Source organism: Lepidochelys olivacea (genome assembly GCF_965140295.1).
Source record: "Lepidochelys olivacea isolate rLepOli2 genome assembly, chromosome: 21".
Lineage (NCBI taxonomy): Eukaryota > Metazoa > Chordata > Testudines > Cheloniidae > Lepidochelys > Lepidochelys olivacea.
In genome coordinates, this window is record NC_140431.1 from 4,495,368 (window position 1) to 4,518,990 (window position 23,623).

At 45.6% G+C, this 23,623-nt stretch overlaps 1 protein-coding gene across 2 annotated transcripts in view; it reads left to right on the plus strand.

The window, feature by feature from the left end:
* The window catches only part of PLXNA2 (plexin A2), a 315,976-nt gene that overhangs the window by 231,044 nt on the left and 61,309 nt on the right, over window positions 1-23,623 (plus strand). For both annotated transcript variants that reach the window (XM_084611054.1, XM_084611055.1), the window contains exons 11-14: window positions 2,258-2,354; window positions 4,536-4,726; window positions 17,419-17,570; window positions 22,769-22,886. In XM_084611054.1, coding sequence (XP_084467180.1) covers window positions 2,258-2,354; window positions 4,536-4,726; window positions 17,419-17,570; window positions 22,769-22,886 — 558 coding nt within the window. The remainder of the gene's footprint in view (window positions 1-2,257; window positions 2,355-4,535; window positions 4,727-17,418; window positions 17,571-22,768; window positions 22,887-23,623) is intronic.

Sequence of the window (23,623 nt, forward strand, 5' to 3'; positions counted from 1 at the left end):
AAAATGGGAATGGGGAGGCAGAAAGAATAAAAAAATCCAGGGGTTAAACTAATCCTGAATTTCAGATGGGAATCTGCTGTAGGCATGTGAGGTGTTTAATTATAATACTGGCTGGGTGAAGTTCCTTTATCTGCCAGCTCCTGTCAGTGACTGTCGGGGGTCAGTGAAGGTGGGGCAGGGACAGGTCGGGGGAAGAATACAACAAAGGTGTTAAGGCAAGCTAATTCCCGCTGGAGAGAGAGAGAATTATTGGCCTCTTATCAGAGAGCTGTCAAATTCCAGGTCTCAGCAGCTTAATGGAATGTGTGATGCCAGGAAAGAGGGGAATGGGACTCAGCTGGGGGAGCAGACGTGGCACCGCAGAGTGATACAAATTCTCTGAATAAACCACTAAAGACGTGCGCACAGGGGACGACTGCAGCTTGGTCTGCATTGTGACAGCGTGGCACAGCCCATGAAAGTAAAGCCCAAGAGATTCTACAGCAACTTCTCAAGCTGTACGAATGCCATTGGAGCCATTAACAGAGAATATCATCGTACTTCTTAGAGAGAAAGCTCTAACTTCTTGCAGTCTTCCTTGCACATGATAGAGAACAAAACACAGGTTCTGCTGCATTCACAACACAATGCAGATCTCAGCTCTTCACAAAGGCCATTCTCCAAACTGCAGAGGAAGGACCTCTGTGTTTGTTTGCAGAAGACACTAGCCTACAAATGGAAAAAGGGCCGGGTGAAGGAGTTTGGGTCTCTGATCTCCTGTATCAGTGTGGGTTTTAGAAAGGTGGATGGACAGATAGCTACAGTTGCTTGGTTCTAGATGGTGGAACCAGAAACTTCAGGATCTACTTTAACAATCCATGCAGATACTCAGAACTTATTAATGAGGTTCTGAATTGTCTTAAATTTCCCTGGATATTTGTGCCGCACTAGCTCTCTATAGGCCCCATAGCAGGGTAGATAATAAATGTAATAATACTAAATAGCCCTTTTCCTATCCGAAGTGATTTATAAACATTACCTAACAAATACTCAGAGCAGCCCTGCTTTAGGGAGATCCTATTATCCTTTTATACAAATGGGAAACTGGAGGCAGACGGTTAAGGGCTAGTCTGCACACAGAGTTGTACCAATATAATTAAAGGTGTGGTTTTATAATGATTTAGTTAAGCCCGAGCAACTCTGTGTGGGTGAGGCCACTTTGATATCTGTTTAATCCAGGCTTGTATCATTTAGCTCACACTGGGAAATGTATATGGGCACGCTAAACCAGTATAAGTAGATCTACATTAAACCAGTGCAACTTCTGTGTGTCGACAAGTGATTGCCCAAGACTACACAGTGATCTAGTGTCAGAGTGGGGATTAGAACGCTGGACCTCGTGAGTCTGCTCCTGTACTTATTCCATTCCGGTCACATCATGCTTGACAGCATGAGGGCTGATGTGGAACAGATGTGGATAAATTATCTGTGCGGGGGGAACACTACATAGTCAAGTGTTTTGGTGGAGTTTCTTTAATATGCTTGCTTTTTACAGTCCCATCCACATTTTCCTTGTTGGATAATTGGACTCACTGGTTTATCTGCAAAGACTGCCAGCATAGGGCCCAATATGTGCTAATTATGATTATGGCACTTGTGAAGTGTCCACTAGGAGAATGGTCTGAGACCTCCAAACTCATCTGTATGGCCCCTGGGCATCCGTCAGAGAGTCAGGAATTCCAGTCCGTGCTACCCTCATCTGGATTTGAGCTGGTGACTTAGAAAGCTCCTCTCCACCCTGAATAGAGCACATTGACTGAAATATTTCTGTAGTAAGTTGTCAGATCTTTGCAGCACATTTGTACATCCCTGATTCCATTGAGGGAGTGTGGTGGTTAGACGGAAAGTTGGCCCAATCTGTCTCCTGGGCAGAAGTGCCACTGTGTAGAGCCTCAGTCTGGTCTCATTAAATAGTGGGGCTGTATTTATGAGAAAAACCAGTGTGTCTGGGATAATTAATCTATTACCTTTTGCAGGATCCATCAACTCATTTTAATTATCTTTCCCTGGCAAGGAGAAATGAGTCTCACTGTGTGGACTCAAAGCAGGATCCTAGAGCTGAGAGTTAGAATTGTTGGTCACTCAGACATCATCACATGTGTTTTAAGCAAAAAGTTGTCATGGTTATTAAAAAAAAAAAAATTTCCTTCATGGTATCTCTTCCTGACGCATCCTCCCGACCACATCCCCTAAACGTGTTTCTTATCTTGTTCCTTAGTATCTCTATGATGGGATGGACATAAGCAACTTAGCAGTGGATTTTGCTGTGGTGTGGAATGGAAACTTCATTATTGACAACCCAGAGAATTTGAAAGGTAATGGGTGCTCGGCTTACTGCTGCAGGGTCTTATCCTTGGGTCATGAGGTGGAGGGGACCTGATAAGGGCTTGGGGGAGTGTGTGGTCAAGCCCATTTCTAGAAAAAGAAATTTCTATTCACAGGAAGACTGGGCTAGAACTCTGTTAGTCACAGCCAAGTTATACCACCGTTGTACCCAGCACCATTCTGATCCCAGTGTGAACTCTGCCCAGATTTCCAGCCCGCAGTTAGCCATGGCCCAGAACCTCAGCATTACAGAATTGGCCCTTAGTAAAAGCAGCCTGTGCACTGCAAAAAGGAAGCCTTTACTAAACACATTGACCAGCAGCCAGCTCAGAGACATCTCTGCCACATGCGGCTGCCTCAGACCCCTCTGTCACCGGTCAGTATGACCTCCTCCTGCACTCGCATCCACAGGGTTGTGGCAAAGGTTTTCAGGTTTGGCACTGAAATCTGGGAATCCCAGAGGGACACACTTGTACAATAGTGCTGCATAGTTCAACAAGGGGAATGGTGCATGAACTTAACAGGCATAGGAGTGCAGGGAGAGAGAATAATTTGCAATCAGCGTAAATAATAAGTGACTAGAAATCTGCAACAGCAACAACTTCACCTTTGGATTTTATTTTCAATTAAGTATATTTAATTCTCCAGAAATATGCTAGTTTGACAGCCCCACGGACTGCAAGCCCCTCTGTCTCTCCACACAACATGGGCAGCCGCAGTCCAAGTTTCTCTTGATACACTGACTTACCAAGGCATATCAACCCTAACCTAGCAGCATCACCTCTAAAAATAAGGGTAGCTCAGTCTCTTTGGCCCAAGCAAGCTTGGGTCTCCCTACAGCTCTGTATTTATATAGCATCCTTCACCCTGTAAGATCCCCAAGTGTTTTACAAGTTGTACATGGGAATACCACTTGCCCACCACTCAAACGCAATTGCCTGTGATAATTTTAGGGAAGTAGATTTAACCAGGATATTAGGTCTAAAACCTCCGATCCTGTGAAAATTCATGTGTGCGCTTTGTATGTACCTCTTATTATATGCTCAGTAACTTCTTATATGTAGCAGTAGTCCATATGGATACATTTCATTATGTGGACTTTGCTTCTGGATGCCACAACACTCCTTTTATAAAAGACCTGTTAAAAGATCTGGCCGGTAGAAAATCTACATTTGCCCTGCTCTGAAACAAGCCAGTGCAGCCAAGCCCTGATAAAGAAAGAAACCTGTTATACTTCCAGCTATAGGAGGAATGCCATAGGAAAATAGAGCTGGTACCAGAATAAATGGCTGTGTGACAAAATCTAGTGTATTGCAGAGCAAAATAGACTGAAAGCAGTAGATGAGCCCCCTGAAAAGAATACCTGTTAATAGTCCCATTTTGCTGAAGCAGGGACATCAATTTAACAGGTTCCTGTTTGTCCGTGTAGGAGCTATATTTTGCTTTTGAATGCTTTGAAATTTTCGGAGGAACCTGATACATTGGAGTCCTGTTGGAGACCCTGCCAAGCTCCCTGGAAATGGAGACATTGTTTCAATGAGCTCTTTCTTGGTTTAGGTCAATGGAGTAAACTAAACAAAGAAGTTTTCAAAGCTGCCTTCCAAAGTAAGCATCGGCGCAATAATGTCTAAGAACATCTGGAAAAAGGATAAGTGGGAATGAGAAGGCTTAAGAGCTCCACTGCCAACAAAACCGTGCGTGGCTCTGATGGGCCTGACGAACATTCCCTGTGGTTCTCCAACTGTGCTGTCCAGCTTTGCAACAGTGCTGCTTATGTCCCAGCTGGTGCTAGTCACCTGGGCGTCTGCGGTGGTCAGGGCGGTCAGAAACAGCTGAGTTAGAGAGCGAGAGGCAGGGACCGATCAGCTAGTTCAAAAACAAATGTGTGGGACGCTACCCCACGAGCTGTGCAGAATATTTACAGCCATTTAGGTACAAGGCAGATATATCAGTCAGCAACCTTTCAGCGCCTATTCCCCCCCCACACACACACACATCTTTTTCAAGCATCTCCACCACTGCCCGATGAGGTTGTCTCTTCTCTTCATCAGTCAAGGGGGATTGCGGGCTGTCTTCATCTCTACCGATACTATAAGCAGATGTAGCTCTTTTGGTCCTGAAGATTTAATCTCCAGATCAGTGCTCAGTCCACGCCTCTCCCTTCTCCACAGTTCACCTGTACAAATGCTCAGCCCAGCGGGAGAGCTGCGGCCTGTGCCTGAAAGCAGATCAGAAGTTTGAATGCGGCTGGTGCAGCGGAGAGGCCAAGTGCACCCTCCAGCAGCACTGCAGTTCCCCCATTCACCCTTGGCTCGACTGGTCCAGCAGGAACGTCAAGTGCTCCAATCCCCGCATCACCGAGGTAAGAGAATCCAGCCACAGCGAATCCGCCTATCTATCGTCCGCCGAGCTGTTGTCCCTGGCCCATTCTGTTTAACCTCATCATGCTTGAAATGACAGACTGATTTGTCTGTTCCTGGCTGCGTCCCTTCTGGCCCAGATACAAGATATCCTCCATTCTGCACTGAAGAAGAATGAATAACACACTCCAGTGCTTCCCGCAGAATGAATGTGTTGCTTCCTTAGCATGTGACCAGGGGTTACACCCTCGCTGCTGACCACTCCCTCTGTCATTGTCTGGATGTGCCCTCAGCACTGGGGTGCCCACCATGCCCTGCTCCTTGGATACTAATTAAACCAGGGAGGTAATTAGTCTATAATTGACTTCTCTGGATTACACACCTGCGAGGGAGTTAAGACTGTACATGAGGTGTCTCCTGGAGGAATTATTAACTGTAAAGCAGTTGTTGGGGTGATGCTTGTACTGTTGGTGGTGGCTCTCGGGGCCAGATCAGAGTGTTGAGTCTAGGAAGCCTTTGATTTCTTGCTTTGCTGGTTTCTAATACAAATTTAGGGTCTAATTCTCCATTGCCCTGCACTATGTGTTGCCATTTGCCCCTGTGCAAAATGCGTGTAAAGAGGTCATAAAATGTTACCAAATCAGAATGGCTGCACAAGGGACAATCAGGCCTTCTCAGCGCACAAACTTGCACCAATTTAATGCAGGCCTTGTCTACACACAATCTGCACCAGTTTAACCTGAATCAGTTTTTAAATAGGTTTAGTTAAACCCTGCAAATTCATTATTATGGTTTGAGTGGCTTATTTTCCATTTAGCAGAGAGCTGTTCATAGTGGCCTTAAGCTAAACCTATATTAGTCTGGTTAACACCAAAATAAGTTTGTTCACACAGGGGGTTTGCACTACTTTAAATAAATCATTGTCCTAGAATCATAGAGTTTAAGGCTAGAGGGGACCATTAGAACATCTAGGTGTGCAAGTTCTATGTGTGGATCAGGCCTTGAGCCCTCAGGGTTTAAATTTTGATACAGATCTTCATAGAACAATGCCATGTATTTGTGTATTTCAGTGGTTAGAATGGAAATTGTATTGCCTGTGCATAAATCCATGGTACGCCCACATCTTGAATATTGCGTGTAGGTATGGTCACCCCATCTCAAAATATATAAAAATTGGAATTAGAAAAGGTTCAGAAAAGGGCAACAAAAATGATTAGAGGCATGGAACGGCTTCCGTATGAGGAGAGATTAATAAGACTGGGACTTTTCAGCTTGGAAAAGAGACAACTAAGGGGAGAATATGATAGAGGTCTATAAAATCATGACTGGTGTGGAGAAAGTAAATAAGGAAGTGTTATTGACTCCTTCTCATTACAGAAGAACTAGGGGCCGCCAAATGAAATTACTAGGCAGCAGGTTTAAAACAAACAAAAGAAAGTGTTTCTTCACACAACGCACTGTCAACCTGTGGAACTCTTTGCTAGAGAATGTTGTGAAGGCCAAGTCTATAACAGCGCTCAAAAAAGAACTAAATACATTCATGGAGGATTGGTCCATCAATGGCTGTTAGCCAGGATGGGCAGGGAGAGTGACCCTAGCCTCTGTTTGCCAGAAGCTGGGAATGGGCGACAGGGGATGGATCACTTGATGATTCCCTGTTCTGTTCATTCCCCCTGGGGCACCAGGCACTGGCCACTGTCGGAAGACAGGATACTGGACTAGATGGACCTTGGGTCTGACCCAGTGTGGATGTTCTTATGTTCTAATTAAATGGATGGCTAAGCATATCTGTTTAGTCTGCAGAGCTGGGTTCAACTTACTAGCAAATTAAAATGTGAGATCCTCTTTCACAGACTCATAGAAGTTAGAAGGGGAGGTTACTGCTCTGGCCATTACTGCCATCAGTGCAAACCCTTGATGTAAACAAGGCAAGCTGCTACAAGCAGCCGTTTGTAACCGTGCAGCTTAGCTTGGTTTTAACTAGGAGTAAGCTGCCCCAGGGCAAGTGCCCGTTGCCTGTCTACACTGAGGGTTTGCATGGGTGCAGGTACATCAGCACCTGACTGAAATCAGGGCGTCTCCTCTTATGAATCCTGCAGGATAGTAGTTCCCTAGAGTCTATTCTGCGGTGCTTTCTCTCTGATCCCAGGATTTTAGGGGTATATCGACACAGCAGAAGCTTTTCACAAGCTAGCCTACCCAAACTAGCTTGAATCCAGCTAGTGTGAGTAACAGTAGCAGTGAGGACACCACGGCACGGCCTTCAGCGCAGGTAATACAAGTCCAGCAGACACCCTGGGTATGGTCTCCACTCATAGCCTGCCTTAAAGCTTGCGCTGTCTTCACTGCTATTGTTAGCTTGGATCCAGCTGTTGCAGCTGTGTCGTGTAGGTTTGCCTATGCACAGCTTTTGCTGTGTAGACGTGAGGTGCATCTCACAAGTCAGTGTTTTCACTACTGCCCTTTGGAGGACACTCTACAGACTAACACCTGTGATGGTTCGGAAGCTGTTCCTCAGATTCACTTTCCTCATTCCGTCTCTTCCCCCTTAAATCATTCCACTTCCTCCTTGTGCTCTCAATGTTGTTGTTCATGCTTCAATTTGTTACTTTTTGACAAGAAAGGACACTTATTATTATAAGGTGTCAGGTTCTGATTAATTTCACTCCATCATCATCAAATTGTGAGAAAGAAACCGACACAAGGGTTTTTCTAAAAACAAAATAATATTTACCATTTATGTGATGCTGTTCCTCTGCTGAACACTTCACAGACGTTAGCTAATGGTCACAACCCCTGGTGAGACGGGTAAATATCATTATCCTCCTTTGACCAAGAGGAAGGGGAGAAAACAAGCATTAAGCACTGGGGCAGATTTGTGGGGTTGCACCCCAGGGCTGAATGTGGCCCAAAGAGTTTGACTGGTCCTAGGCCACAGAGGGAGTTGGTGGGGAGATCCTAACTGCCAGTCCTGTGCTCAGGTCTCTGTGGGTAAGTCTACACTGCAGCTGGAAGGGAGTCTCCCAGCCTGGGTAGACTGACTTGCGGTAGCAGAGTTTGAGCTAGTGCACTAAAAATAGCTGCATGGATGTTGTGTCTCTGGCAGAGACTCTGGTTAGGCACCCAAGTTCAGTAACCCCCGTCCCTGACTCTCCCCACCCTGTCTGTCTTATGAAAACACGGGTGATTTTCATACTTGGGCCCTATCATGTCATCCTTTGTTGTTGGAGCCTGGTATGTGGCCCCCTCCAGATGCCTTCCAGCCAGTCAAATCACAGCTTTTAACCGAAAAGATCTTGCATCCCTATCTCTTGTACAGTTTCACCACTGCTGGTTTTTAGAGACTAAAATGTACTAGGTTGGCAGGGCTGTAGAAAAGCAAGGATAATGGCGGTGCTGATTGTGCAAAGAGATCAGCAGGTTAAGAAATCAAGCAGCCGAGCTTGGTGGAATGAGTTCAGGGATTACTGCCTCTCCTAAATCAAACTTCAGTTTCGGATTATTTTACAGGCTGTAGCTTGGTTTTGACAGATCCACCCCAGGAGAGTGTGTTCTAGGCCTCCCCCAACAGGGAGCAGTCCAAGAGTCTCTTGATTTATATAAAAGCCGGGTTAGGAGCTCATCAGTCACTCTTTTTTCCCCTAGCACCTTTGCTGTAATAAAATTCCCCTTGGAATCACTGATGGCTGTCCCTGACAGCAGCCACCAGGGTGCATCTGAGTTCATAGTTAGCTCGACCTAGAGAAAAGGAAACCCTTGGCAAATTGAAGTGCCACAGGACTCCTGACCCATTGTGACAAGTTTTCATTGGTTTCCTATTTAATGCTTTCTCCAGCTCTATGTAAGCTCACTAACTCCCTGTAGTTTAAGATCATGAGAAACATTAACCTCAACAGAAAAGGAGGATTCAGGCAATGCTACGTTTTCCAGCAGAGTGAAAGAGAGAAGAGGCTGTATTCTTCCCTTTGCAAATCTGGAGTCACGCTTTTGACTTCAGTGGAGCTGCTCAGGGTTTACGCTGGTGTAGCAGAGCAGAGTATGGCCTTGTCAAGTGAATACATAAGATTCTAGTATGGGCAAGTGAAAGTCTCTCATCTAGCAATATTCTCCTTATCTAACATTTGAACTTCTGAACATTAATTTTTCCTCCAGCTCACCCTTCTGCTGGAGCTCAGCCACTCCAACAGGTGCATGCATGGACATGCACACACGTGTACAGACTCAGTGTCTGCGCTTATGCTTCTTCCAGTTATCACCATAGAGTTAGATACTCATGTCCACAGACAGGAATCCAGAATGGTTATCTCATGAGAGCCCCAGATATTGTGAGGGAATAAGTTGTGCTATAACCTTACCCAGTCTACAGGGACGTGTTGATTTCACTGGCGACTGAATAATGTATTATTTTTCCATGATGCCTTTTCAGCATCACTGATCTCAAAGCGCCGTACGGAATGTGCACTGCCGCTGATGAAATGCAGCCACCCCTGTGGCAACCAGCTGGTGTACAAACACATTGGTGGGAGGAGTGGGGAAATTGGCAAAGGACAAAGCCCTGGCTTTTAATTATTAAAGGTGCCTCAATAGACTGAACCTTAATTTGTAAGGGCTTACTCAAAAGATTCACCTCACCTAGCAGCACGGTACTCTGCTTACCTACCCCTGACGGGTGAAGGCCTGTTCTGGTCATCTAGAACTGGTCGATCCGGAGCTGGATCACCCAGGTAAGGGGCTCCATGCTTGATCTTAGGGTGAGATGTCCTTGTGTGGCTACTTAGACGTCCCCAAGCTCATTTGACTTGTTTTCCTAATAACCAGGAGGCACTGCCAGCTTGGAAGTCTTTCTAAGTTGCAGCAGCCTTGGCTCAGGTGGCATGGCAGCAGAATTTCCACAGGCAGTGTCTGTTAATTTAAAATAAAAAGGGCATACAGGGAATTAACAAAAACCTCTCAAGGCACCGACAACGATCACTCCCTGTGCAAATTTCACTCTGGGCACAAAGCACAAGGCCCCTGTGGCTCTTAACTCTCACTGAACCATGGTTTAAGGCCCTTGTGTTTACTTAGGTCCTGATTCAGCAAAACCCTTAAGCATATGCTTCAATTTAGGCTTAAGGTGAACTTAAGTGGTGCAGAGGTTGTGCGCGCTGCTCCTTTGCCCAGGGGTGAATGTCACCTTGGTTATGTAGCCATTGAATTGAGAGCACCGCCTGCTTGCTTCCATCTGATGCCATGTGATGCTAACCCCGATGATTCCAGCCTGATGGGATCAGAGACCTGTTATCTCAGAGGTGTTTTGTTTCCTTTTTTATTTTTCAACAATCTTTTAACAATAAATAAACTTCTCCCCTCTCCCCCTTCAACACAACTTTCTTTCCAACAAGCATTTGTACTGTTTGCACAAGGCTGGGTTACAAGACGCCAGGAGCAAAATAGGCTCCGCCGGCAGTTTCCCTCATACTAAATGATTCAGACAGTTGTAACATTTAAGAAGTCTTATTTTCTTCTCCTTGAGTTAGGCAGGAGAAATAAAACCACAAAACAACTTGCAGCTAAGCTGCCCAGGATCTGAGCTGGAGATTCCATCCCTGCAGCGTTCATGCTAGCTGTGGGCTGGGCACTGCCATAGAATATTTTATCGCTGTCCAACTTGGAAAGTAATATTGGCGGTCTCTGTCCAAGAAAAAGAGAGTATAGCTTAGCTGTGGTTATTGCAGATTGGTTGTCTCCATAACCCGGCCTGTGTGTCTCCTTCAAAGCCGGAGGCACGAGGGGTGTCTCCAGGGAAGGTTTGAATCTTAGGGGATTGACCTAAGTGGACTCTGAGCTTGACACTAGCAGACGATACAGTTCTGCTTGTGCTGACAAATCAATGTGTTCCATTTTCAGGGGTCTGAGTTTTAGGGGCGCCTACAGACAGACCGTTAGTGTAGGGTCCAACGGGGTTGCACCAGTGGAACAGAGCGCCAAGTTTGGCCCCCTATACTGGCCCGTGTAACTAAGCTCTTGGATCATTCCCACTGAAAGACTCTTCACCATTTATCCTGTTTGCAGTTAGCTTCCTTCTCTCCAGTCAGTTCAGCACTCTTGTTCTCATACCCTAACCCAGTGCTCTTGCATCCAGGTTCCCAGCATCACGGGGGGATGTGTAAATGCCAAGGAGAAACCATATTGTCACTGAAACGAAAGGAAATGAATTATAGTTAACATACAGTCCTTCCATTTATAGGACCTGAGTTCATGCCCTTGCTTCCATCGGCAGTGTCCCTTCTTTAACAGCATAAAACTTCCCTAATGTCTGCAGCCTCTGTGATAAATAAATAAAAAAGCAGTTTTCTTGAGAACAAGCAACTCTCTGATCTCCTATTCATTTATTTGCAGGCCTCATTAATATAACATCACTGCAACAAACAACTAAAGGGGGGTAGTGTCAGGCTGAATAATGGAGTTGCTCTGCTGAGATAACAATTAGGTTCTGAATGTGCTATCAGCTAAGACAGAGACACGGAGGGATCATGCCGGGATGAGGAGCTAGGGATGCTTTATGTGCTGGGTACCTGCTGGGCTCAACAGCTGGGATCCAGCCAGCTTAGAACATCATAATAAAAATAAAAGGACAAAAAAAGAAAAGAAAGAAGGTAAATGACACTTTGGTAATTTTTTTGCCACTCTTTGCTTGGCTGGGACTCTTACCCTTTTCATTGTGTCTTTGATGCTGAGTGTGACATGGTATCATAGTCACTTATACTGCAGGACTGTCTGGCTCACCTCTGACTTTAGCAAAGACATCCTTAGGATCAGCTGCAAGACACATCTCCATCCCAGACGCAGACCCTATTTTTTGTAGTTCTGTGTTGTTTTACATTGGAAATAGTGAACCATACAACTGGGGTGACAGGAAACATTAATGATGCTAAAGAAACTGGATTCTACCTTAGGGGAGGGAACACTTTCTAATGGTAGGTAAGGGCGGGAGAGCTGGGAATCAGGATTCCTGGGTTCTGTTCCCTGTTCTGAGAGGGGAATGGGGTCTGATGGTTCGTGTAGGGGTGACTGGGAGTCAAAACTTCTGGGTGTTTGTCCTGGCTCTGCCACTGATTTGTGGGGTGACCCTAGATAAATCCCTGCTGCTCGCTGTGTCAGTTTCCCTGTCTATAAAATAGGTTCAGTAATACCTATCTGTGACCCAGCGCACCCCTGTATTCACACCTTACACATTATTGTAATCTTTGTGCACAATATATCTTGTGAGGTATCATTTAAAAACTAATAACACAGTGATCATCAATATGCTTGTGTGATGTATGTATGTAATTTGTATTAAGAGTTAAGAACATAAGCTGAAATTATGCCGACTGTGTGTTTACCAGACAAGTCTGGGGACGGGGTGAACTGGGGTGTCATCAAAGTTAATTGGTAGTCAGTGGTCAATTGGCCATTCTTTGGCAACAAAGTGGGGCAGGAACAGGTCGATCTGCATTTTAGCAAACAACATGGAACGTCTTTCACCATAAGATTCCATGTCTCCGTCCTCACAGCTGGAAGGCACTTTATCAAGGGTAACCCTCAAGAAAATGCAATTCAAAGGGTGACTGGACTATAAAACCGAGGGGCAAAAACTCCCCAGGCTTTCTCTCCCCATCTCTCTTTTACCTAAGATGACAAAGGAACCAGCCCTCTGACTTAAGGGAGTTCCTGACCTGAGAATTTGGTCAGCCCTTTTGCTGCGATCTGTGGTAAGGATTTTACCTTGAACTAAGTCTAACTTGTTAAGTTTTAGCTACCAGAAATGGTTTATCTTTATTTCTCTTTTAACCATTTCTGACTTTAATACCTTATACTTGTTCTCACTTAAACTCTCTCTCATCTTGTTTTATTTTTTTTATTATAAACTAATCCAGTGTTGTGTTTAAACTGAACTGCTTGATAACTCCATTTAAAATAGTAAACTTGAATATTGACCCCTTACAGGGGTAATGGACCTCTAATATCTGAACTGCCCAGGAGAAGGTTGGATAGTGCAGAACACACTGACCTGCACTGAGGATTTGCCCTGATTCCAGCTGCAGTGTCACCACACCAGTGCAAACAGGGTAAGCTGTGATTTGCTTTGCTGCAGCTTACCCTGGTTCCAAGCTGGAGTAAGTAGCACCAGTACGAACAGCGGCTTTGCCTATGTACAGTAGGAGTTTGCACTGGTGCAGCTACTCCAGGCTTTATAATATCATCTCTCCTGTCACTTTGGTTATATTTCTGCACTTTTATGAAGATAGGATCTGTGCAAATGCAAAACATCATACTTTCACCTAATAGTCTCAGTATACTTTGCACAAAAGGATCAGCATCAATGTCCCATTTTACAGATGGGGAAACTAAGGCAGAGAGTGGGGAAGTGACTTGCTCAGGCCACACAATGAGGCAGTTGCAGAGCTGGGAACAGAACCCAGGAGTGCTTACTCCCAATCCCGTTTTAATTGATAACAGATGTTCTTGTGACAGTCTGGATTTGTTTTAGCAAGAGATAAGTAAAATATCATGAAAAGAAAAGGAGTACTTGTGGCACCTTAGAGACTAACAAATTTATTTGAGCATAAGCTTTCGTGAGCTACAGCTCACTTCATCGGACAGTCCACTGAATGCATCCAATGAAGTGAGCTGTAGCTCACGAAAGCTTATGCTCAAATAAATTTGTTAGTGTCTAAGGTGCCACAAGTCCTCCTGTTCTTTTTGCGAATAAAGACTAACACGGCTGCTACTCTGAAACCTAAAATATCATGGTGATGAGCACAGTATAACAACGTAGACACATGGGAAGAGGTATTAAATAGAATGAGATGGTCTTGTTACATGGGAACTGTTTCCTTCTGCATCTCAGAACAGAAAATGAGATTATTCTTAACGAGAATCTCCTGTCTCCAGTTCATGCATCCTCCAAGTGTGACTGGCTGTCGCTGAAATTCAAGAGAAACTGTGATGTCAGCAGCAGCCTCAGGTCAGACTTGCTGTGCATAATTGGGTTGTGCATCCGCATAAGTATAGGGCCTGAACATTGCATGTAAAAAAAACCCAAAATCCAGCTGCCGCCGCCGTCTCAACATGGCAGCCGCAAATGCATCGTACAGTGCACAGGCCAGGTCCAGTTCTGCTCAGAGGAGGTCACCGAAGTTCTAAACAACTGGACCTCTAAGACTTTGCTCCTTTCTGTGATTTTGACTGAATCTCCCCAGCTGTAATTAATTGAATGCATCTGTCCTAACCCTGGGGCTGCTCTTTGGCACAGTTATTTCAAAACTGTTCAATTAGCAGCCCCTAAAATCTAGGTCGAATGGAATTCTGGTTCAGGCATTTTTCAGGTCAGGACACTATCAAAATAAAAAAAAATGTTGTTTTGTTTGGTAACACAGTCTGGTTTTGTCAGTTGCAGTTGGGTCAAAAAATGGCAAGCCACAGGGGTGTTTTTTGGATGTGTGATAAATCAACGGATCCTGTAGTGTAAATACTGCAATAAACCGGGTTTAAATTAATTTACAGTTGTAAGGAAAGTACGCTGTCAAGAATTGTGTTTTGGTGATGTGTAAACATTAGCAGCCCAGACTTTCAGTGTTCAATATAATACAACTTGATTTTTGTATCGTGTCTTCTTTGGAAGCACGGTGCTTTACAGAGCTAAATGGTGCAAGACATGCTATGTGGTATGAGTTGCAGAAAGCAGCGGTGCAACAGAGACTGTACAGTGATAATAAATTAAAGCCTTCAGTCATAAGGCCCAGAGTGCAAAGAGAGAGAAATTGAGACATAGGCAGTGCAGAGAAAAAGTATTTTAAAACACAATGCAGCTGTATATTATATGGTCTATATAGCAAGTTGCAACCCAGAACATTTTGCCAAATTAAATAATACAGCTTCAGAGTTGTTAATAAATAGGAGCAGAAGTGAAGGGAGAGAAATTAAGTAACATAAGTGAGGGAGAAAATAAATAGTTTCAGCTGAAATTTGAAAGGAGACGGGAAACAGAAAGATGAGTAGAAAGATACAGGGAGGCTATTCGAGGCAGCAGATGTTGCGGAGAAGGCTCCTGCACTGCTGGTAGTGGATATGTGAGGAGGCCAGTGTTAGGTAAGTGGAGGGGTTTTGTCAAGGTTCCTTCCCCACTCTGAACTCTAGGGTACAGATGTGGAGACCTGCATGAAAACCTCCTAAGCTTACTTTTACCAGCTTAGGTTAAAACTTCCCCAAGGTACAAACTATTTTACCTTTTGCCCTTGGACTTTCGCTGCCACCACCAAACGTCTAACCGGTTTTATTTTATTAGGAAAGAGCCCGTTTGGAAACGTCTTTTCCTCCCAAAATCCTCACCAAAACCTTGCACCCCCCTTCCTGGGGAAGGTTTGATAAAAATCCTCACCAATTTGCATAGGTGAACACAGACCCAAACCCTTGGATCTTAAGAACAATGAAAAAGCAATCAGGTTCTTAAAAGAAGAATTTTAATAGAAGAAAAAGTAAAAAGAATCACCTCTGTAAAATCAGGATGGTAAATACCTTACAGGATAATTAGATTCAAAACATAGAGAATCCCTCCAGGAAAAACCTTAAGTTACACAAAGATAGGAATATCTATTCCATTCAGCACAGCTTATTTTCTCAGCCATTTAAACAAACAGAATCTAACGCATATCTGCTAGATTATTTACTAAGTTCTAAGCCTCCATTCCTGTTCTGTCCCCGGCAAAAGCATCATACAGACAGACACAGACCCTTTGTTTCTCCCCCCCTCCAGCTTTGAAAGCATCTGGTCTCCTCATTGGTCATTGTGGTCAGGTGCTAGCGAGGTTATCCTAGCTTCTTCACCCTTTACAGGTGAAAGGGTTTTTCCTCTGGCCAGGAGGTATTTTAAAGGTGTTTACCCTTCCCTTTATATTTATGACAGGTTTAAAAAGGGATCATCCATAGAGGTCACGGGGTGGGGCACATGCCAATTAAATCCATAGCAAGGGGATGTAATAGAACATGATATGCAGGGGTTCTAAGGAGGGCTGCTTTGATGAGGCACTGAAACAGTGGGATAGCCTGTATTTGCTAACATGAATGATTTATCAGTGTTTATGTGTTACGTTTCATCTCCTTCCATGTATTAACAGTGCAGATCCCACCTACGAAGCTGTTCGGAGATCCTGGGGGAAGTGGGCAGCTGGTCAGAAAAGTTGGGTAGGATGGTGGGAGGGTCAGAAAGCTGGAGCTGGTAACCGAAGGCTGGGGGTTAAGACCGATCTAAGTCAATCTTGCATTAATAATAATCCTTTAGTCTTAACTAGTGATTTCACCATCCGTCTCAAAGTGCTTCACAAATGGAGAGTCTCTATCCTTATCCCCATTTTACAGACAAGGACCTGAAGCACAGAGACTTTCCTAAGGCCTCACAGCAAGCCAGTGGAAAAGCCAGGAATAGAACCTGGGACTCTTGGGTCCCAATCCCATGGCCTCACACTATCCTAGTGCATGCCACTGGCTGGGGAGGGAGAGTGATCTTTAATGAAATCCTATTGCAGTTGGAACGGAGGCAATCCTGATTGAGGTACACTCTAAATGGACATCTTTAGAATGTACTCCTCACCCTTTAGCATTTCAAAGAGTTGTTTGAAGTGCTTCTCATTGCCTTACTCACTAATAAAATGTGGTATTAAAATTCAGAGACCGTCCAAGGCAGAATGTAATGAAGTTCTCCAAAGCAGCAGCCCACTTCTTTAAGGTTATGATCTTATATATAAGTCTATAAAAAGGGAGCTGACCCCAGCTTTCTAGCAGACTTTTCTGCTGCTAATATTGTTCAGGCCTCTGCCAGCTGCAGCACTCCGGCCATCTTCGGTTCCGACTCAGTAAGCACAGACACTGGCTCCCATGATGACTGCAAGATGTCTGTGTGTGCTATGTGGCATGGAAGTGAGAGAGGTGTGCTGGACTGGGGATGATGACGGGAGTCTCTGGCCACCCCGAGGAGCCCAGTGGAAATGGTGTAGGTTGCAGTGTTCGGTGCTTGTGTTCAGCTTGCGCGATAAAATTCATTATACAGCAAAGCAGGTGAAGGAAGCACTGGGCTTTGTGGGGAAACCATCTGAAGACTCTCCCAGGTCCTGACCTGGTAAAGTCTAGGTGTTTGTGTGAATGAACCACTGTGCTGTAAATAAGCTCCATCTGCAAAGCCCAGTGGGTCTGAGAGGATCCCTGGGTTATTTCCCCATTATCTCCCTGTGTTGATGAATTAATTGGCATTACTCCCACAATGGGCTGAAGAGGCGAATGGCAGCCCTTAATGGTGCATGTAGGCACAGTAAGTCATTGGCGGGTAAGTGCTGTGGGATCATGCCAAGGGGCTGACTTACCAGCATGCAGGCCCACAGCATCCCCATTGCTGCAGGAGCAGAATTGCTGTGAGGAAGTACAATGGATTAGCTCTTTCCTACCACACTGCATCTCTTCAGCCTCTGCTGGTGGGAAACGGTGAGGAGAAGTTGGCAGGATGATCTCACCTCCTGTCTGCAGCATTAATAGGCTGCTGGTCGGTTGGTTACAGCTGCCAGCCCTTCAAGGGATCCCTCCAGACCTGATGCAAAGAAAGTGCCACAACATGAGCAGGCTCAAGGCACCTGCCAAGAGACAATAGTAATGCAGATGCTGTATGTTGTTTCCTCTCCAGATCCTGACAGTGTCAGGGCCCCCAGACGGGGGGACGCGAGTGACGATCCATGGCGTGAACCTGGGGCTGGATTTCTCAGAGATTGCCCACAACGTGCAGGTGGCGGGGGTGCAGTGCACTCCCCTGCAGGAGCAGTACGTCATCGCAGAGCAGTAAGTGCACTCGGCCCAGCTCTTAGAGTTCACTCGTAGTGGATGCCTTGGGTTTCCTGGCGTCTTGGTGTACAGCACCCAATCTAGCAGCCCTTTAGAAGGCCTGTTCTTTGTGATGAAAGCAAATGCACAGTCAGCCCATGAGTCAGAGACGTGCTCCAGTCACTGCCTGCCTCTCTCCTCCCTGCTCTACAGAGCTGCAGTAATGCCTTGGGGGACAGATCCTCAGTGGTTATAAACTGATGTAGCACCCCTGACTTAAATGGCACTGTGCCAGTTTACACCAGCTAAGGATCACGTGCTTGGATTTCATCCCAGGGATTAACCGACCCTTTTAAAGGTTTATTAAGCATTTTGTTTCCTTCTGCGCCACGGCTCCTGCTTTGCTAAGCAACTTTTCTGACGAGCACCTTGCTGTTTACCCTCAGCTTTTCCACCTCTCCCCTCCTGTGGTTGGAATGCATCCCACGCTGCTGGCTGCAGGCAACCATTTGTTAGGCGTGCGAGGTGGTGACAGCAGTTTAATCCGAATAGGCCTCCACGGGAGTCAATTCATTTATTTCACTGAGAAAAATGTCAGCCGAAAATTAGAAAACAGGCGTGTAACAGAGGACAGGCAAATAAACCTTCCAAAGTAACGTATGTCCCCATTTCGGGTTGGGGTGGAGGTTTTTCTTGTTGGTGGTTGGGGTTTGTTTGTTTTTTTTGGGGGGGGAGTTCTGTTTTATTTTCGCCAAGGTGCCAATATGCCTACAAGAGCAGGGGATGCATTCATGCAGAGTGGGCAAGATGGAACATGTTAAGCAACTTCTTTTATTGAGTAATCTTTGCTGCACTGGCAAGGTGCTCTGGCAGCCAAGTACAGATACACTGTCAGAGCAAGTCGGAGAGAGAGAGGAGAGACACAAGGGACTGAGAATGGATCTGCCCATGGGTCTGTAGCCACGGAAAGTGGTTGTTCTTTGATGGCTTGAGTGAAATGAGTTTGGTGGGTCTCAGTCTAGTTCCCAAAGCAGAGGACGTGTCTGTCACTAAAAGCTTTAATTCACCCCCTTGCTGGCAGTTCCAGCAGAGGGGCTATGAAGACTGAGCTCCCATTTCGTGCCTAGAGGTGACCCTGCCGCTCCCTGAGCTGTTTCTGTGCTGTCTCTAGCTAAAGTACATTGTTCCTGGGGACTCGATTCCTTTCATGTGGACTAAATACAGATTTTACAGAAAGGACAATGAACTGCTCAGCAAGATAAACTTGTCTGTAAGGCCAGGGCAAAGGAGAATTGCTTTGGAGCTCAGGTGGATTACATTCAGTTTGAGTTCCCCTTTGGATAGTCAGGCTTAATCCCAATCATATTCCCCTGACTACGCATTTGTAAACACTGAGTGAAGTCCATCTCAGTTACCTGCCGCTCAGGTTAGCAATGCTGGTACTGTAAACTGAGATGGGGGTTTCGGTCACCCCAGGAGGTAAGCAGAAGAGATTTCAGGCTGGGAAGATCCCTTATTTTAAATAATATAGTCCAGTGGTTTGAGCAGGAGACTGCGAGTCAGGATTTTTGAGTTCTATTCCAAGGTCTTCCCTTCATTTGCTGTGTCAGTTTAGGCCAATTTTAATCACTCTGTACCTCAGTTTCCGCATCTCTAAAATAAGGATAACAACATTAGCTACTGTTCTTACTGCGGGGACTGTGAGCAGCTAAGGTTATGTCTAGACTTCGAAGTAGGGTCGTGACGTACGCATACTCACGCGGGTCGTGACGTACGCATACTCACGCTGGTCCTGATGTACGCATACTCACGCGGGTCGTGACGTACGCGTACTCACGCTGGTTCTCATTAAGCTAATGTGCGTATCAATATCTGTTTGGCTGCGGTAGCCCGGGAGGCAGCGTTGGCGGCGTGGCCGAGTCATGCCGAGTGCGTGTCCACAGGTTCAGGTGGGTTTGTACTTGGCACAGCTCCGTTGTGCCACCAGTACCAGAGCTACCCTGGCGAGGCTGCTTTTTTTATGCTCACACGAGCTTGATGAGCGCGAGCTTAAGTACGTGTATGCGAGCAGCACGTTCACGCCCCTCGCTCTTAGTGTAGACATAGCCGCAGCGTTTGTAAAGTGCTTTCAGCTCGCTGGTTGAAAGATGCTACCGAAGTGCAAAGTACTAGTGTTGTTGTTTGTTTTATTATATCACTGACTCAAAGCGGTGCACTCATACCATTGTAAGACTGTGGTGTCTGTCCGTTGTGCTATAAAACTGTAGTATTTTATTTTTGAAATCAGGGGTGGGGGATTATAAAATTACCATCCTTTGATGGTATGAAACCCTGATTTTATAATGACGATTCTAATTAAAGCTCTTAAGCTTTCGAAGTTTGTTAACATCATTAAAACATTTATCCTGGGCAGATAACAGCAAGTGTTAGCATGAGATCTGCCTTTTAAAGATGAATCCGGATAAAAGGACCCTCTGAAGGGTTCTGTGGGCAGACTGAATTCCGAGACTGTAATGACTCACCATATGTTCCAGCCATGCAATCTATCACCTGGCAATTAGGTTAATGTTGGTTAAAGGGCCACTTAGCCCAGTAATCAGCACCCTACAGCTCTGTCGAGTGCATCATTTTGTAGGAGGGTACCTGCTGGGATTTTGGCCTGGATTAGGAATTGGAGATCAGACGTACCATAGCAGCTTGTGCCACCATTCCTCATTCCCAACACGCCTGATGGTATATGCAATTACGTGTGCCCTATTACTTGTTCTGGAGCTACTCAAAGGTATTATTTGGGCAGCTAAGGAATGAAAAGGTCCACGTTACTGGCTAATATTTGGTCATTTGATCTTTTCTTGAGTTTGCTGAAATCCAGCACTGGTGTCCCCTATTCCCCTGTTTGGAATAAAACCTGGATCCCACCACCCTTTCTTTGCAGCTTCTGCAACTAGTCCCTGGGTTTTGGCTGCCCATCTGGTGGAGGGAATAGTGACTATCCTCTCTCTCAAGACTGCAGCAACACCAAGGAGCAATCTCCCAGTCACAACCACCTTGCCCCTGCCCTGTCTGATACAGGGACACAGCGCTTTCTCAGCCTGTCATGATTCCCCATCTCCCACAGACAGCCAGTGCCAGAACAACAGTACTTTCTTCTTGCTGCTCATGCCTTCATGGAGAAGCGGCAGCAAAATGATGCTCCGGGGAGGAAGTTCCGTTGAGTTGAAAGGGGAAGAGAGAGCAAAGCGCGGAAATTTAGGCACACAGCAGAGACACTTCAGCCTCTGTTCTCCAAAGGCAGCGTCTCTATAGGAAACCCATTTTGATGTGTAGTGATAACGGCTTTCACATTCAGGCTCTTTGCTAGCATGTTTGTATTTTGTTAAGCCTTCTAGCATCAGCTGAATGTTTTGTCTACAGATTTTTTTTTTAATCCTTTTTATTCGCTAGTGAGTTTAACACGGGTGAGAGCTGCTCAGATGATCGCTCCAGAGGCTGAAGACTTCTGTTTATATAAGTTCAAGCAGTAGTAGTACAAGCTTTTCCCCACAATCTCCTGGCCATTATATCTTCAACCTTGCTCCGGTAGGGAGTTCAGTATCTATGGACCATCTGCCCTTGGCCTTTCTATTGGGACTGACCACCAGGGACCAGTTAGTTACTGCAGCAGAGTTTTCCATCTATAATATATTTATATATCCCATGCCATCTATCCATCCACTTACCTACCTACTGCTTAATCTGCTTTTCACAGTTGATCCTCTTTGTTCACCTTTCTCACTCCTGTCCGTGTGGTCAGTGAGACTAGGCTGTTCACTTTTAGTCTCTCTGTTTACCAGGCTTTAGCAAACTGCTCTGGTATTTTGTGTTTCCAACACCACAGTGGGAATGACTCCCGGCAGCATCCCTTTTGAGGCATTGCTAAGGATCCATGCCAGCTGAGGTCGCTTTGAAAACCAAAACCTTGGTGAAATCAGGTATTGCACATGACCGAGGTAGATTTGTGTCATGCAACCAAGGGCAGGATCAAGCTCTTCCTTTTGTGACAGTCAGGCCAGACAGCTGCAGGAGGGTCTGGGGAAACAGATATGTTAGCCCTAGAACGCTAAAGGCCCTTTCTCCTGCAAGCTGGGAAAGGGTTATTTCAGGTCAATTAGGGACACCTGAGTCCAATTAAGGGCTGCCTGAAACCTGTTAAAACCTGGAGGGGGGGACAAACTTGCAAGACTGGTGGCAGCAGGGAGATAGGCTTCTCCAGTGTGAGAGACTGCGCCCCTCCCCATAGGGGAGACACCCCAAACCCAGTGCCTGTTTAGGGGAAGGACTGACACCCCGGGGCCAGCGACAGGACAATACCTGCCCCAGTGAGGGGGCCGGGGAAAGGTATTCCCCTTTTGTTTCAGTGCCTTATAGATTTGTTTCCCTTTGTTTGGCAGAGCAGCACTCCTCAGGCCTGCCCCGAGGCCTACTGGGAAAGCTCTGAGAAACAAACCCCAAAGAAGGAAGACAGACACTCTCCAGAGTGGGGCTGATTTACCCCAGGCCCTGTCCCTGCAAGAGGAGGGAGCGCTAAGTCCAGCGAGGCAGAAGGGGTGCCTTGCCACGCTTTCTTTCCTGCCTCTTTCCCGGCCTGCCGCCTTCCTGAGCCGCCATCCTGATCCATTACATTTCTATTGAGTATATTATGTTCACATTCAAAATGCCATAATTTTTTACCCCTTCCCTGCCTGAGAGCACATCCTCAGGTACTGATCTGGATTAGATGAAGAATACTGTATCCGTACAATTCAGTTCCACTAACCTTCTTTCATTAGTATAAGGAGTATTCTCTAGTAGTCAAACTTGCCTTCTATGCAAAGGCCTGTGTCTGTCATCTCCTAAAGTGAGTGTCTCCACTTCTTATTAAACAGGAACCCACAATGTGAGCTGTTCCCTTAATGAACTCATTCATTACTCTGAGGACTTCACACTCACTTTGCTTCCGGCTAATATATTTGCCATTAGTGCTCTGCATTGCTCTGGAATTTACAGCTTGTAATAATTATGTCTAATTTTGATTTTTTTTTAAATTACTACATGGGGGAAAAATAGTCAGTAATTAGCTCTTTCGAAAGGGGAGAGCAGCAGGCATCAAAATAAAGGGAGAAAAGGAACCATCCAGCTGAGTAAGTCACTGCTGCATCTACCTACTAGGGTCTCATTTATGGGTTTTATATTTTCAGAATTGTGTGCGAGATGGGGCAGGCACTCCCAGGGATCAGTTCCGGTCCAGTGCGCCTCTGCATCGGAGAGTGCAAACCTGAGTTCATGGCCACGTCCTCACAACAGTACATGTTTGTGGTGAGTACCTGGGCAAAACCATTGGGAGGGATGGGCAAGCCAAAGCATCTTCTCTGATTTTGACTGATACACATACTAGGAGAGTGTGCTTTCGATGGACTGGTGGCTTGGGTGTGAGATGTGAAGCCAGGAAGTCCCGAGTTCAAATTATGACTCGAACACTGACTCTTCTCTGTGATGTTGACCAAACATCTAATCAAGCGGTCTGATTTTGCAGACATGCTGAGCCCCCGTGGCTTCCACTGGCCTAAGTTTATGTCCCCAGATCTCTGTTTTATTTTCCCTGTCTGTTAAAAGGTGATACTATTTACCTGCTTCACAGAATTGTTGAGCTCGATTAGGTCCTGTTTGTAAAGTATCTTGAGATCCTCTGAGCAAAAGCACCATGTTAATGTAAGTTTGGCCTGTAGCTAGGTACTATCCTGCCATGGAACTGGTGTCATGTTGCTCACAATTTTTGTCTTTCTCAGGAGGGGAAGAATAATGAAGACACATTACTTTTGGATTTAATTTACTGGGATAAATCTATTGTGTTGCTTCCTGCTGCTCTCCCCTGTACGTATTCAGAATCATAGAAGATTAGGGTTGGAAGGGACCTCAGGAGATCATCTAGTCTAGCCCCCTGCTCAAAGCAGGACCAACACCAACTAAATCATCACAACCAGGGCTTTGTCAAGCCGGGCCTTAAAAGCCTCTAAGGATAGAGATTCCACCACCTTCCTAGGTAACCCATTCCA